The sequence below is a fragment of the Cydia splendana genome, chromosome 7 (assembly GCF_910591565.1).
Source record: "Cydia splendana chromosome 7, ilCydSple1.2, whole genome shotgun sequence".
Lineage (NCBI taxonomy): Eukaryota > Metazoa > Arthropoda > Insecta > Lepidoptera > Tortricidae > Cydia > Cydia splendana.
The window spans coordinates 12,945,330-12,962,810 of NC_085966.1; the positions used below are offsets into that span (position 1 = coordinate 12,945,330).

Sequence of the window (17,481 nt, forward strand, 5' to 3'; positions counted from 1 at the left end):
GTAATACTTTGAATTAATGTTTATATGTACATCTGCTTAAGGTTAAAATTATGTGGCTATTACATGTAGGACTATGTATACATGTATGGATGGATGTAGGCCACCGTCTGTCCAAGCAACTGATTGTTATCAGTTAAAAACAAAACATTCTACGATTTATACGAGTATTGTGACTACTTAAAAAACACAAATCGAAATATTTAATGAAATAATTTAATTTGTTTCCAAAGTTGCATCGTATCTAGAATTAAGTGGTTCTAAACTACCAACAAAACATTTTACGTGATAGATTCGACGCGAGATGTATCTATAGTACAAGTGCTCATTAGTGTTGTTTGCAAACATTCATTAACGAGAATGGCAAAGTTTTTCTATCCTATATAATTCCTGTATCCTACAATCATAAGTAATATCCAGTTATCATATTAGAATATAATAACCGTCTCATGTCTCGCGTTACTTGTACTGGCGCAGCATGTTGAATAAAGAGTATGCGTTGCTCATTATCTGCAACAAACAACTTAGGTTTAGGGTCACAGGAGCAAAGTAAAGTTATCGGGTGTGTTTATTCGCACAATTACTTCATTGTATCATTTTCCTTGACCAAATATAGATTTGCACAATTAATTAATGTCGATTTACGAGTCTATTCTGCCGGTGCAGTTACTGTGAGGTGCCTTATTTCATTATTTCCATTTCATTACTAGTACAGCTCTTGATTTGATTTTGATTTTAAATAAGGCACTCTTTCCTTCTTTGTCATAACTTGTCATAACATAAGGTTACTAAAGTTTTACTAAGGCAGGGTATTTGACTAAGTTACAGTCAGCAGCAATAGTTGCTAAGCGGGCCAGGTGTTCAAAATGATCTTGACGCGACTTTATTGTTAAGAGAATAAGAGCGCGTCAAGGTAATTTTGAACACCTCGCCCGCTTAGCAACTTCTGCTGCTGACTGTAACTGTACGGTACTGCAAATAGTGTAGACCGAGAAGAATCAGATCAGGGTTACCCTAATCAGATAACTAATGGTTACAGACATAATATAGCAACAAGTTGTCGTTACCTATTGTTATGATTACTTGGATGCGTTTATTATCTTATTGACATAATAACTGGAAGTACCGTCAGATAGTTTCTTGATGCCGACTTCCTGGTTAATAAATAACTTCAGTCTTGTCTCCTTTAACTTTACGATAATATATTCATTACATTAAGGGCCACTTGCACCATTCCATTAACCTGGGGTTAACCGGTTAAACCTGGAATTACCATGGTTACCCATACAATTTGACACTAGGTTAACGGTTTAACCGCTTAACCCCGGGTTAGTGGGATGGTGCAAGTGGGCCTAAGTTAAATAAGGCCTTAGACGAGCTTGTTATTTTAGAGTGCTACTTAACCACTAAGTTTCTGATAGATCAAAATAAAGGACCGTACCACCCTAGGAGTACCTAACTGTGTAAAGAGGAGCTGCATAATAAGAAAAATGTGGCTTTTTCTTCGTAGCAAACCAAGATCCGTTTTGATTATAGTCATTCGATTTGTAGCTGGCCCCGAACGGCTAATCCTTTGTCTATATATTACTAAGTAAAACCGCACGTACTACCTGCAACTACTGCTACTACCTATACTGAATCTGTCTGTCTACCGTATGTTACATCGGAAAACCAGTTCAAATTTAAACACTTTATTGCGCGATTTGCGCGACAATATCATAACTAGGTGTCTCCAGAACGATTGACCTATGGGCCACGCCGAGACCTTCGGCACTTCCGCTTTCTTTTCGTGGGTCAGCTTGTATGGCCTTTGACTCTCCCACGTCCTTTCTGCGGGCCAGAATTAAGGGTTTGCGGGCCAGAATTAAGGGTTTGCGGGCCGACTTCAACCCGTAGTTTTCTTTCTTTAAACAATTGAATGAGTTTTCAAATACTCGTAAGCAAGCAATCTCACCGAAGAGAAAGTCTCGAGCTGCAAATGCGGTAGCCCGGTGAACTTGATGGCGACGGGCCGCTGCGTGCGCTGTATGAAGATGATAAGGTCGGGCCGCAGCAATCGAGACAATGGCGTCTCGTGCCACCCGCAGTAGAAGCAGCGGTCGCCAACGAAGAACCCCTAGAGACAGCAACGTAAAGTTCGCTATAGACGGGCGTTTTACCCGCGCGGTTGCGTATTTTGCCAGGATTATTGTCCTAATAAAAGAACAAAGTGCAACAACGTTTATCAAATGTAGACTGACTGAAGTGACTGAGTATCCTGTCTTATCTTTATACCTACTCGTACTTACATGTCTCATGTCTAGGTATATTTGCTGTTGAGGATAAAAGTCAGGGGCTCTGTTTTAACTGCAACTGCACGGCCGAAAGAATCACATTGCTGATGCAGCTCTATATAACTTCAGATATGTGCGAACGAGTCAAGTGTATCATGCATAGAGGGTTACCAATAATGTGCCTACTTACATAGGATTTATGCTAGAATTGTCTAACAGCAAAAATATGTCCCTTACTTTGTTGCGTAGCAAAGTCCCAATATAACACGGGATCCAGAGCTGAAGACAGGCGCCAATGCCCAAAACACCGAACAGGTAGTCTATTTTCCCTTCTGACAATTGCTGAAAAGTTTTACAACATGATTTTACATTTCATTAGAAGTAACAATGTGCAATGTGCAGTTACAACTCTTAATGGAGCTTATAAGACAACTACGTAACAGTCACCACACATAGGCTTCTATACTTTACTCGTAGCATGGAATTGTGACCGTTTATTTTGGGTGCGTCCAAGGTCTGTGTGTAAACATCGACTGTTGTAGTATAATAAAGTTTCAGTGCATGCAGTAAATAAGTACGACCAATATACTCACCTCTGCAACCTGATATGCCATTAAGCATATGACGATAGAACTGAACATTACTTGGTAGACCAGCGTCGGACCGTATACTGAAGATATGTCGTTCACAGAACTGCATGGAAAGTAGACAATGTAAATACCTAAAGGTTTCCATGCTCGTATAAGTATGAGAGCCCGAAAGATACGAGGGAGCCCAATTTTTACCTCATTGCAGTTTGTAACTAATATTTTTCGAAGCAGAGGTTTGTTTTTAAAGCAGAGTGGGAAAATGCATTCTAGCATGATGACATCGTCACCAATAGAGCACGTCGCGAACTGCTAATAGGTAGTGCCGCTAATGCGCACAATTTGAATTGTTACTAAGACAAGTCTTCCGGGCTCCTCACGATTACACTAATAAAAGTAATAAATATATATGCATATCATACATAACCAGGAAATTAATGGACCTACTCGAAGACTGAAAGGTGCCAGCGCACAATCTGGGCCATCCTGATGTTTAGCTCGTCCTGCACGGCCACGCGACGGGGGTCCTCACGAGGCAGCGCCACCACCGACTCGTCCAGCCCGTCGAACAACTCCTCCAGCGCGATCAGGATCACGTCCATCAGATTGTAGTAGTGCAGCAGGAGGTGGAACAGTATGTATACGTACACTACAATAGTGGTAAGGAATTGAGCGTGAAGAGATCAAAAGGTTCCCCTGGTTATTCTGCCAATGAGGCGGATATAATTATAAACGGTCCGTAACGCATTGGTAAATAAGGCTTGTGATTTATTTGTGAAATACTATTTTAATTTATACCGCTTCTTCCACGTGATTGATGCTAAGTGGAGTAGTAGTCAAAGAACCTAAGATTGGTATTCCATCTGTCCAATATCTTGGTCCAAGTGTATTTGCGTTTCACATTTTGTTTAATGAGAGAGTGAGACGCAATGCACATTGGACAAAGAAATTGGGCACGTGGAATACCACCCTAAGGCATAAGTAATTCGAAAGAAGTAGAAGCGACATAATTACACATACTTAGTTTTTGATAATTCTAATGAAATACAGTAGGCATGTTATGTAAATGTAATGATTGCAACTTACAGCCAAAGGTCAATACCACCACATATATGAGTACAACTTCCAGAGCAAGAAAAATTTCATAGTTCGGTGTCCTGTAAGGGTCATCTTCTGGCAGCCACATCGGGAAGATCAGTGGTCTGATCATATGCTCGTCTTGCGTGGCCAACGTGCTCTGGTACAGCAGGTACAACAGCGTGTTGGAAACGTACAAAGCTGATATGAAACTTATGAACCCTATCCATGACCAACAGAGCCGCCAAATGAGTAGTTGGCCCGTTAAGAATGTGTCTCTAAAAGATAAAAGAAATACAATGTATTCTCGGAAGCAATTATTAGTATAATATTATATAATAATAGTTATACTTATTTACAAAATCATTAAATACCCATTACGATGTCTCTTAAACAAAAGCCATTGTTTCTTTTGTGTGAGCGGTCAGCTGCTCCCGTTAGCAAAGCAACAATGTCGTTAAAAAAACAACTGTATCGTGATAGTATTAAGGTTCAAATCTATGTAACAGCTCATGTTTTGGTAATCCGACCTCCTCACGATCGATTGGACGATCGACCACCTGAATGTAGGCGAGCCCTCATATTAATACATAGATTTGAACCTTAATACTATCACGATACAGTTGCTTTTTAAAGGACATTGTTGCTTTGGCACGTGGTTAATACAGGAACTACACCGCTCGCATAAAAGAAACAATGGCTTTTGTTAAAAGCTTAATAGGGTCTTAGGCGTAAAAATCATTTGAGAAAATGCATACTATATCTTTGCAATGGTGCTCTACTTACCTGTACTCAGCTTTTAAATTGCAAATAAAAAGAAAATCGTTGTTCATATTGTGCAAAAGTTTAAAGACTTTAAGTCTATTAAGTAGCACGCTGGAGTAGACGATCCCCACAGAGCCAAGGATGAAGAAGTAGCAGAAGCATTCGGTGGCGAATCCGTAGTCGTTCATGGAGATACCATGCCATATGAAAAATATTTCGAAAGCCACGGCGACCAATGTTATAAGGGTGCTTAGTACTGGAAATATGAATCTAAGGAAATCAGAGAGAATATTATGTTAAGCAAAATACGATTCAGAATATGTTATATATATAGGTACATACAAAAAACGATTTGTCATATGCGTTCAAGTATAGTAAAATGTTAAAATATGAGACGGTATTAACCTTATGTTCGACTCACGGTTGTTAAAGAAAACTCCATTAATCGCAAGGAATATTTGTAATTGTGGATGGAAATTTTGAAGCGTGATTTCTTTATCCCACTCGAAATCCTTTTTGTAGAGAAAAGCTTTTGCAGTACTGATGAGAGTCTTCATGTCGCTGTCGGTACTTTCGTAATATTAAGCTTACACGAGCTTGCTAACATATAATGGCCCTATTTAATAATTAGAAGTTCATCAAATTACAGCTTTACTGCGAATATTCCCTCATGGGCTAATCAAGTTAACGGTAATGAGAAAATTGGAATTAAATCGTTCCATTATTCCTTCGAATGTCCTTGCCCTTTAATGTCCTTTATGGTTCCGTAATGAAGTGAGATAATTCAGATAATAAATGAAGCTTAAAAAGGAAATCTCTAAAATGATTAAATAATAATTAAGTTTATACTTTCTTTTCTGGTTATAAATATATTTTCAGCATAATATTTAACTTTAAGTGTAGGTACTTAAATCAAAATACACATAAATGTGAGAGACCGCTGAGATTTCACTCAGAATTGTACTGTCGTAGCATGTTGAAATAAGAGTATGCAGTGCTCATTATCTGCAACAAAACAGCAAATTAAAAGATAGGTAATACTCGAGCATTTAATATACCTAAGCTATTTTATTTTACAACTAGATACCTATGTACTAATTCCCTAAGCATCTAAAGAATAAATCAAACCCGCCCAGTGCTTGTCAATATGCCGAGGTTATATAGGTATGTACATACATACATACATATAAGATGCTTAGGGAATCAGTATAAACATTACATTTTCAAGAAACAATCTTCCGATATAGCTACAGTAACGTACCGAAGAGAAAGTCTCAAGTTGCAGTTCAGGCAGACCAGTGAACTTGATGGCGACAGGCTGCTGCGCGCGCAGGATGAAGATAATGAGGTCGTGGCGTACCAGCAAAGCTAATGGTGTTCTATGCCAGCCACAGTAGAAGCAAGCGTCGCCCAGCGATAATGCCTGTGCCACAGATAACATAGTATAAACATGGCCACCGATTGGTAGTGCAGGTTAACTAAAAGGTTGAGTAGAAACGCAGGGAACACATTTTTGTAATGCCATCAAACTCCGGGATTGTTATGCCATTTAGGGTCCCAGTTAAATTGGTTGTTCAATACTCGCGCTATGGAATGTTCTATTTAGCTAGACTAGAATCCTAAATGGCTTAACATTCCCGTGTGGTGACTGTACATATTTCACAATCTATTTTGAACTTTTATTAAATAACTAAGGGTTCTAAATTCCAAAACAAAACAATGCTTCTGGGACTCAGGAGGTTAAGATGGTGAGGTGACGGAACTGACGGATCAGTAACGCCAGTGATGTTCTATGCCAGTCGCAGTAGAAGTACCTAAGCATCGCATAAATGCAGAGTTAAAGGTGCATTGGCTACGTATTTTTTTTTGATATGTTAAGGAAACTATAGGTCTATTTACTGCTGCTCAATCTATTGATTAATGTTAATGAATGACTGTTTGTTTCTCGATAAAAAAAAATAATAACATAATATAAACACGGTCAAGTCAACGACTGGGAGTGGAGGATGAAAACGGTGAGGTCGTGGCGGACAAGTTATATCATATTTGTTGTATTGTAATCTGCATCAGACATCGTTTACACGTGATTTCTCCAAAACCATTTATTTTCGCTGAACATAAGTAGGTACAGCAAAATATAAAATCAATCAAGTAATCAGTCAAATTAAGGTCCTCTATCGTTGGTCTTCGTTTGATCCACAGTGCTAGAATGACGCCTAAGCTTAGATTATGTAGATTGTTTGATTCATACTGGATATTTATGCCATTTCGGGTTCTTGCTAAATTAGAAATTATATAGCGTAAGTATCGAACAACTAATTTAGCTAAGACCTTAAATGGCGCAACAATCGCGGAGCGTCATGGTATAATGATTATAACTTCAAAATATTATTTAGTATGTGTTTTCTGTATTTACTTTAGTCCGCAGCAGTGTGCCGATGTAGCACGGGATCCACAGCTGAACACAGGCTCCAAAGGTCAATATTCCAAATAAGTAGTCGAACTTTCCAGCTGACAGTTGCTGAAAATCATGGAACTAGTTAAAAAATGTTAGAAGAGAAAAATCTGGTAAAAACCGGGCAAGTGCGAGTCGGACTCGCGCACGAAGGGTTCCGTACCATAATGCAAAAAAAAAAGAAAAAAAAAACAAACAAAAAACGGTCACCCATCCAAGTACTGACCACTCCCGACGTTGCTTAACTTTGGTCAAAAATCACGTTTGTTGTATGGGAGCCCCATTTAAATCTTTATTTTATTCTGTTTTTAGTATTTGTTGTTATAGCGGCAACAGAAATACATCATCTGTGAAAATTTCAACTGTCTAGCTATCACGGTTCGTGAGATACAGCCTGGTGACAGACGGACGGACGGACGGACGGACGGACAGTGAAGTCTTAGTAATAGGGTCCCGTTTTACCCTTTGGGTACGGAACCCTAAAAAAAGAAAGCAATGATCTAGATATTCTAGATCTTCTATAAGGTGAAAGTTCTTGGATGAGTCCAATAACTTCCAACTTGAATTATTATTTGTTTAAGTACCGTTGTTTAGTCTGCGTCTGCAGGAATTGTTAAGATAAATATTTGAAATTCTCAAGATGAGCCTTTCATTTAATCACGATATAGTTTGAGAAACTTTATTTTTTAACTTACTCATTTACCCCCCAAAAGTGCCCCCCATGTTTAAAATTCATTTGTTTACGTTACATGTCCATCTTTGGGTCACTAATTTACATATGTGTATCAATTTTCAACTTAATTGGTAGTAGTTTCTGAGAAAATAGGCTGTGACAGACGGACAGACAGACAGACAGACGCACGAGTGATCCTTTAAGGTCCGTTTTTTCCTTTTGAGGTACGGAACCCTAATTAACCTTTTCGACGCCGTGTCAAACACAAAAGCTGTCACTCGGACGCCACGTCACCGAAGTTTCACAGCTGAAATTGAACTTTATGCATATGCACGTAGGTCTATGTGGCTCTGTGGTCTGTGACAGATTAATCCGTCTTTGGCGTTGAACCTGCGGTGCGGATATATCGGTCATTGGCGTCCAAAAGGTTAACGTTAATTACGTTAATATTAACCTTAATTTACCATTTCAGTTGGAATTAATTATCTATACCAATTCCGTTAAGGTGGTTCGACTAGGTTATTCAAAACTTAACTCTCGCTACCACTTTCGCAAAATTTCAGGTTTTATTTTTTTGTGGAATGGTCTTGGTATTTGTATACTTAAAAGTATGTTTTTATTTATATATTTGGATGATATCAGAAACGGCGCTAACGATTTCAATGAAATTTGCTATAAGGTACTTATTCTCGCTTCGGTCAATTAAGTACCTGTCAACAAAATTGCACTAAACATGACGGCACTCCAAATTCGCGCCGTGGTCAGCCCGGCAACGTCAGAAATGGTATGGCAACGTCGCAAATGTATCTGTACACGACATTTGTGACACACACATACGTAAAATTGATGAAAAGTTAACTATGATTTTTCATGATTTATGTATGAAACATTGTTTTCCTATTAATTTCGCGCAAACGAATATTCGAAAGTAGATAAATGCGGAAATATTTATGTACTAATAGTGTGTAGTTACTTAATGAACACGGATTGAATTTTGTATGAAAATCGAACCACCTTAACACCACTCCGCTGCACCAATATGCTATAAAATTTACGATGTCTGCTCATGACCATAAATGTATGAAGGTACTACATAAAATTTAATCAAAGGATACTAATAACCTGATATAATATATTTCTTAGCTGAGGTACCTACACTTTGTCAAATTGTACATAATTAGGATAATCTTAGCACCCCTGAAAATGTTTTTGTGTATTACCTACAATAAATTTTTGAAGTTTGAAGTTTAAGTTTAATAGATATATAGCTCACCTCCGAAACTTGATACGCCATTAGGCAGATAACGACTGAGCTAAACATCACTTGATACACCAGCATGGGCCCGTACACTGAGGATATGGTGTCCACTGAACTGTAACATTTGAGTTCAATTACTTTTCTGTTTATTTGCCTTTAACAGGTTAGGTTGTAGGTACGAGTAGAGTACGTACATTTATACCTAATGATAAATAACTAGTTTTCGGTAGTGTCCGACCGAAGGTTCGGTTTCGGATTCGGCCAGTTTCGGCTGTAGTTTCGGTTTCGGCCAAAAAACGGCCGAACCTTTCGGCCGAGCCGAAACTTACGAAATGGTACTTCGTACTATGAAACTAAACTATGTGACAAAGACCAAAAGTTGGGGAATAAGTAGGACAACAATATTAATATGTACCTACATATACTGATTCATGTATAGGTAAAGAAATTAATTGGTTTATTATAAAACACAATTCCACTAATGAGGGCGCCACTAAACGGTCGACGCAGTCTTAAGAGGCTGTTAATACCTATAACGCGCACACTGTCTAATTGTATCGGAGTAAATGAGATATAGCACTGTCGCATGTTACGGGGCCTGGGCAAAGGAATAATAAGAAAACTCATCATCTTCCTCGCGTAATCCCGGAATTTTTGCCACGGCTCATGGGAGCCTGGGGTCAAATTGACAACTAATCCCAAGAATTGGCGTAGGCACTAGTTTTTACGAAAGCGACTGCCATCAGACTGACCTTCGAACCCAGAGAGTAAACTAAGCCTTATCGGGACTAGTCCGGCTTCCTCACGATGTTTTTCTTCACCGAAAAGAAAATAGTAAATATCAAATGATATTTCGTATATAAGTTCCGAAAAACTCATTGGTACGAGCCGGGGTTTGTACCTGCGACCTTCGGATTAAAAGTCGAAATATCTCGCTTTTTAATACAATGGACATTGGTTGGAGTCTGTGGTCAACTACTTATACTGAAGCCTGAAGCACGGCTTTGACTTCGCATAAAAGTTCGCCTCACTGGGGCACTTGGGACGTTTAGGCCCAGGTGAAGATCGGTAGTCTACAAAAAATTCGCGCTCGCTGCGCTCGCTTTATTGGTTGACCCTGTATCTACATGTTGGCTTGACTGGTGAATGAATAGAGTTAGACCATGAAAATTCTGCAATTATTTTGATAGCATACGCAGTGCAACTAGTGCAAATGTTATTTATACGTCATAATTTCATAGAAGTTTTGACGTTTAAAATAATACTTGCACTGCGTGTGTTATCAAAATCGTTGCAGAATTATCTTGGTTTAACTCTAGTAATTTTCTTAAAAAACTGCTTAAGTAACATCAATTTCATGGACATTGGGTGTTGACAGCCCCATAATATGGGTGTAAAGCGGTTTTATGAGATTTTTTCAACGATTTTATCAAGTCTACAAAAGGTTCGGTTTCGGTTTCGGCCGAAACTAGAGCCAAAACCGAACATTCGGTTTCGGTTTCGGCAAAAAAACATGTTTCGGTCGGACACTAGTTTTCGGTCTCAATGTCTCACAAAAACATAATATTGTGATCTGCAATAAATGTCATATAACGAAGAAAAAGTGACCAAGGATGGCTCATTTAAATAGACTTGTGTGTCTACTTGAAATAACAGAAATTAAGTCCAAAAAGTAATTTAATTTGTTTCTAATAGCATAATATTGTCCTTAAGAATCTTCATCTTCCCAGCGATTGGCTCGGTAAGGTTCCGCTCCGCTCAGAATTTTATTTCCAAGAAGTTTTTCGAAACTACATAATCCGGCGCTAGTTTCTTTAAAAGCGAATGCAGTAGGGATGTACCGACTAGTCGCCGACTAGTCGGGAAAGCCGACTATCCGGCCACATTTGTAGTCGGCGATTAGTCGGCGACTAGTCGGCAAAAATGGCCGATTAGTCGGCACTTTATTAGTGAAAGAATACCACATGTTTTATGTTTATTTTACTGAAATACCTATTCAGGATGCATACGAAACCTTTTGTTAATGTAAATAATTGACCGTTTGATCGTTATCGTATGTTGCTGGCAGGTGTTTTCCTCTACAGGTCGATCTCAACTGATTCTCGTGTAATTTCATGTGCAAGTCGATTTTTTTAATTATTATTTTTAGTTTTTGTTTTTTTTTTTAATGGTAGAGCCATGACTGGCCATGAGGAACTATTAATGTTATTGCAAAATTTAGAGACTCTGTCTAAGTCTCTAAATTTAGCAATGCACGTTGCTCGTAAAGACGCCCATACAACCATTTCCAGTCGCCGTTACGACGCGGTGTTGACACATCTTGTGTCGACACCGTCTGTTTCGGTCACAATTCCAGTCGCAGAGTCGTCGCCGTGTCGACACAGTTACCAGAAATGGGGAAGGGTCGACACATGACACAAAGTGACATAAAGTGTGGTCGCCGCGTGCACACATTGTTTCGGGTTTGCGACTACTTTATGCCAAAATCATTCGTTCATTCGTTCATTTTGTTCCTGTCAAATGGAAACTGTCAGATGGAAAAATACTTAAATAAAAATAAGTGACGTTAATACGCCATCTCTAAAACGGATTACAAGACGTAATTATATATTGTTTGCATTTATATTACAATATGACTTAAATTATTATGGGGAATTAAACTGCTCGAGTGATTTGATAAACTAAGTGTAATATAATCAACGCGCCACCACATTGTTTTAGTTTAGCCGGAAATGAAATTGTTTACTTCTCAGTGCCTGTGTTCATAACTATATTATTTGAAGCATTTTTAGTACTTCGATGCGTATACTATACTTAAATAACAGAAATAACGCTTTACATACTACGAAACTTGTTCATTATGATGTATAAATATGGTTTAAGGCTGAGAAATATTGCAGTCACAAAGTAGTTGCAATGTTTCGACTTTGTGTCGACTCTGTGTTGACACATGACACGCGCTGTCAAAAGTAATAACAAAGTTACTGGTATGTTACTGGATTTGCAAAATGGCTCCTTGTGTTGATTTGTTTTCAGATATTCTCAAAGTGTAAAAATGCCGTGGTCAGAGATGGGCATTAATCGATTAACTGTTTATTCGACTAATTAATGGAATAAAAAAAGTTAATTCTCAAATTTTAATCGCGATTAGTTTAGTCGACCTAACATAGATTGAAATTGAATTAATCTGAATATTAATCGAATAAATTATCGATTAAATCTCGATTGAAAGTTGACAGGGGGGCATTTTTGTACGTAAAAATAATAGAAATGTCTTGCATGCAGATGGTAGCAAAACACTTTGTCATAAAAGTCGAGATGGGTGTCGATATATAGGTTTTAGGGAGTGCCGATTTCGAAAATGATGACTATTTTGGATTCCAAGATGGCGGCCATGCACTATGTCATAAAAGTCGTCATGGATGTCGTTTTATAGGTTTTAGGGGGCGCAGATTTCGAAAATGATGACTATTTTGGATTCCACTTTTATGACAAAATACGTAGCCGCCATCTTGGATTATAAAATGATCATCGTTTTCGAATTCTGCACTCCCTAAAACCTATAAATCGACATCCGTGACGAGGCAAGTTATCTTTATTTTCAGATCTAACAAATTGCTACAGAATACAAAGGACAAAAAAGAAGCGAGGAGGTAATGAAACAAGCAAAAATACAGATGATTCCTCGACGCAATTGGGTGATTCTTAAATTGTATCCAGATTTTTTTTGTCATAAAAGTTTATATTTTTCACATATTACTCTCACAAGTTCCGTGACATTTCGACCTTGTAATTTTTTAAGTAAATGTTTTTGTTTATCTATGAGGATCTCACTAGAATAGTATAATCAAGGTATGTTTATATTTGATGAATGAAATAGTAACGCAAAAAAAAAATATATATTTGTGTCTTATATTCCTGCCGAAGACTTTTATTTTACCTTTTCCTTCTACACAAGTTTGGCCAAGTAATAAGAATTTAGGGCTCTCAATTTTATTTTGACTTCTACAACAGTAAAGCTACGAGGCCATGTTTGGTATCGTTTTCGTATAAATTCGCAGTACCAATTAAATTTAGTTAAGGTATCACATTGACACCATTGCGAAGTAAAAACATATAAACTTATTAAAATACTTTCTTTTAAACTCCTCTTCACGCTTAAACTGCTGAACAGTTTTAATTTAAATTTGGTACACATAAATTTTGAGTCCCGAGACAGGATATAATAAGTTATCTCAAAAATCATCCGTTAAAGGTGTGAAATGAGGTGTAGGGGGGAATTCAGAATTGACTTCTTGAAGTTAATACTGTTTAAGTTTAGGTTTGAAGTCATGTTTTTTCATCATTTTTAACTAAATCAAAGATGTAGACCATCCCAAATTTCATATAAATCGGTTCAGCGGTTATTGATTTCCCGTACAAATTTCCACGCCACTTTTCACACCTTCAAAAGATGATTTTGGTTATAAGATCTATCCTATGTCCTGTTCCGGGACGCAAACTATTTCTATACCAAATTTCAACGAAATCGGTTCAGCGGTTAAGCGTCAAGAAGAGTTTCAAAAAAACCGGCCAAGTGCGAGTCGGACTCGCGTATTAAGGGTTCCGTACATTAAGTCCGACTCGCGCTTGACTGCACATTTCTAATAGGTTTTCCTGTCATCTATAGGTAAAGAACTATTTTGTGTATTCAGACGGACATACATACAGACGCACGAGTGATCCTATAAGGGTTCCGTTTTTTCCTTTTGAGGTACGGAACCCTAAAAAGATTTATTTTTATTTTGTGGAATGGTGTCAATGTGATATCTTAAATGGATTCAGCACCCCAGGTTTATACGAAAACGATACCAAACACGGCCTAGCACCTTCACTGATATAGATATATCAAGATAAAATTGAGAGCCCTAAATAAACTTTCAAGAGCGGATATCTCAAAAACTATTCAACATATCGAAAAAATTGACTGAATAAACTTGTAACAAATTAAATTAACTTTCATTTTGTATAAGTGGCCATGTCGCTGAGATGCATAGTTTCCGAGATATAATCGAAAAACGAAAATGGGACCTTCAAAGCCCCCTCTCTCCCCCCGCTCAAGGGCTACGGCCGGGGACTTTTGATATGTTCACCTCCTAACTTGTCAAACCGAGTTACGGAGTCAAAAATTGTGTTCCGAGCATTTCCCTCTACAACTTTTGGAGCATTCGTTGCCTGACCTAAGTAGCTTATTGAATTTCTTTAAAAACTTTTCTGTAAAAGGTTGACGGGTGTTGGGTGTTTATATGGTTTCGGTCGATTATTATCATTTGCATTGCCCATGATGACTTACTAGAATTACGAGCACACGAGACACTAATAGTAGTTTGACAAACCTTGGTTTTCAAGAGGTATTTTATATTGACATTTGCTGTCACAAATTTGCTGTCAGATTTAGTCGCAAACCGCACGCAAAGTGCACACAAATGTGTCGACACCTTGTTACGGAAAAGTGTAGACACGGCGACGACACTTTGTTTCGAAACAATTCTAGACACATTGTGTGGACTCTGTTACGACACATCTGACATTTAGTTACCACTTTGTGATTCTGCGACTGGAATGGTTATATGGGCGCTGACCACAGGGGATAGGTTCTTAACTGGCGATGCGTACGGGAAATAGAGCCATGAAAATACCTCCTACAAGCTGTACTGACGGTCTGCCCAGGATCGTAAAATAAAAGAACTAAAGACAGAAATTGAACGAGGATTCTTTGTGATAGGTCTTTGAACCTGTAGAGAACACCTTTTAGCCAAGCTAATATGATGAATAGCGCAACCAAAGGAGCAAAACAATTGTTTTTCACCTGAACTTATACGAAACTAATGATCTGGCCGACTAGCCGACTAATCGGCCATTCGAGCGCCGATTAGTCGGCTAGTCGGCCAAATCAATAGTCGGTACATCACTAGAATGCAGCCATCTTGACACTCGTTGGAGTGTCAAGATGGCTGCAGTCACTTTTATTCGTGTCCTGTGTTGACAGAGGAAAACTATAAAGCCTTATTGGGAATACCAGTAAACACTAGGGTCTGTGCAGAAAGAGAAGAGTCGTGGAATGTATTGGGCCCCATACATTTCACGACTCTTTCCGCACAAACTCTATTGCCTCTTAGATATAACATACGTACAACATTGCAAGTAATAAAAACTTTGAATTAGGAAACCTACTCGAATATGGAGAGATGCCAGCGCACGATTCGTCCCATCCTAGCGTTAAGTTCCGACTGCACGGCCACGCGACGGGGGTCCTCGCGTGGAAGCGTGGCCACTGACACGTCCAGCCCGTCGAACAACTCCTCCAGCGCGATCAGGATCACGTCGATCAGGTTGTAGTAGTGCAGCAGGAGGTGGAACAGTATGTATACGTACACTGAGAGAAACATTTAATACGGGTGATATGTTTTGAGTGGAATTGAACACAGCATCAACTGATCGTTTTCCGTCCGGAGTTCGGATTTCGTTAGAGATATATTTAAGTATTCAAAAACGAGATATGTAGCTATTAGCTTTAGCAGGTTTCTTATTTGTTGGTTTCTTACTACTTTACACGAAATTATATCTTAGCATATAGCGTGAATGGAAATCTATTGTCAGTTGTTTGATTGAGTCGGTGTTGTACCTACGGAGGTATTTGTTATTGTTCTGAATTTAGTCTTTGTTTTTTTGGGTTGGTCATGCCTATTATTGCGTTATTGTAAATTTACCTGTAAGTATAACAATGTTTTTTCGTGTAGGAAAAAGAGAATACTTACGACCGAATGTACAGATCACTATGAATATCAATATTATCTCGAATGTCAGGAATACTTCATAGTTTGGAGTTCTGTGGGGATCGTCTTTGGGAAGCCAGATAGGAAACATGAGCGGGCGGACCGTGTGTTCGTCTAGCGTGGCGAAAATGCTCTGCCACAGCAGATAGAACATCGTGTTTGATATGTACAATGAAGCCACCCAGAAGATGAAGATCAGCCAATACCAGCAAAGCTTCCAGATGAGAAGCTGCCCATCCAAAAAGCATTTTCTGAAAGGAAATAACATTTTGCTCAATCTATACTACTTAATACAGGCCGCCATGTTTACAAACTTATTTTTTTTCAAAAAAGACGCATATAGTTATCATATTTCGATGGTACCTAAGACCCTGTCTTACCCACTTAGTTCAGGTGCAGCATCACTTTAATTCAAAACGAAAGATTCACCATCACACAGCTGTGCATGGTCACTACGAGTCTTCGAGTGTACGAGTAAATGGTAAACAATGATGCGATGTGGCAGTGGAAATGCTATCTATTGCTACATTATCAGTAGATGATTCGAACGACTGGCCAAACAAAACAAATGCACTATAGGTACCCATAAAATTTGATGGCTAATTACAATAGCGATACCTATATTCCCTTCCCAAGCCGCAAATAAAAACGAAATCATTATTCATGTTATTCAGCAGCTCAAAGATCCTGGGCCTGTTAAGCAGTACGCTGGAGTAGACGATGCTGACGGAGCCGAGGATAAAGAAGTAGCAGAAGCATTCGGTGGCGAACGTGTAGTCCTTGATGGTGATGCCTCGCCATATGAACATCATCTCGAAAGCCGTGGCTATCAAGGTGATTAGGGTGCTTAGGACTGGCCATATGAATCTGCAATAACCGACATGTTATTAGGGTTGCATATTAAAACATTTTATCCCTTAGCTCTCTTTAGAAGTAACGTTTTAGATTTCTTGAGAGCCCTTTTCAGGGTGAGTCTGATCGTAATGTGTGTGTGAGGTCCAAGTGGACGGAAGTAGGTAACTATTGATATCAAAGGCAGGTAAGATGTTAATTTTTGACTGGCGATTAAATAAATAACCTTATTATCGATTCGCGGTTACTAAAAAATATTCCGTTTATAGCGTAAAACAATTCAAATTGTGGGTGAAATAGCTGAAGCGTAATATCTCTTCGGCCCCAGTCAAAATCTTCTTTATTTATGTAGTATTTCACCGTATTTAATATAGTCATTGTATAAAGCGGTAGTCAGTTACATAAGAAGATTGAACTTGCAATGCAAGGTTGTAGGCAATTTCTTTTCCATCGATTTTTTACATGGAAAAAAATAAATTACCAACAAATGGCACAGATAATCAAGACAATCAAGTTAATCGCAACAATTGTGTCGGATGTGATAATTGTTCTGCTACTACAGCTCGCATGCCCGCTCAATATCTAGCACATGGGTCGGAAAACTTTTGAGAAGAAGAGCCAACGGCAGAAGAAATCATCTGTTTTGTTAATCTCAAAGAGCCTTAAACGTTGTTTTCCGTTGTCTAGCGACTCCGCTAGTGAGTGACTAAAAAAACCGCCATTAGGTAC

The 17,481-nt window shown here is 38.5% G+C and overlaps 1 protein-coding gene across 4 annotated transcripts; it reads right to left on the reverse strand.

The window, feature by feature from the left end:
• Window positions 1–180: 180 nt before the first annotated feature.
• On the reverse strand, window positions 181–17,294 carry LOC134792148 (odorant receptor Or2-like). 4 transcript variants are annotated; one of them, XM_063763368.1, is made up of 8 exons: window positions 16,979–17,294; window positions 16,519–16,767; window positions 15,883–16,151; window positions 15,299–15,500; window positions 9,101–9,200; window positions 7,116–7,220; window positions 5,961–6,122; window positions 181–507 (listed from the first exon to the last, which is right to left on the reverse strand). In XM_063763368.1, the coding sequence occupies exons 1-8, from the start codon at window positions 17,128–17,130 to the stop codon at window positions 457–459; spliced, it is 1,290 nt and encodes a 429-aa protein (XP_063619438.1). In that variant the 5' UTR covers window positions 17,131–17,294; the 3' UTR covers window positions 181–456. The 4 variants fall into 4 exon arrangements, with proteins under 4 accessions (XP_063619438.1, XP_063619437.1, XP_063619439.1 ...); XM_063763367.1 differs by lacking the exons at window positions 5,961–6,122; window positions 7,116–7,220; window positions 9,101–9,200; ... (2 more) ...; window positions 16,519–16,767; window positions 16,979–17,294 and adding exons at window positions 1,952–2,113; window positions 2,508–2,612; window positions 2,864–2,963; ... (2 more) ...; window positions 4,721–4,969; window positions 5,105–5,326 and having other exon boundaries at window positions 281–507; XM_063763369.1 differs by lacking the exons at window positions 5,961–6,122; window positions 7,116–7,220; window positions 9,101–9,200; ... (2 more) ...; window positions 16,519–16,767; window positions 16,979–17,294 and adding exons at window positions 1,952–2,113; window positions 2,508–2,612; window positions 2,864–2,963; ... (2 more) ...; window positions 4,721–4,969; window positions 5,121–5,246 and having other exon boundaries at window positions 281–507.
• Between the last annotated feature and the right edge of the window lie 187 nt (window positions 17,295–17,481).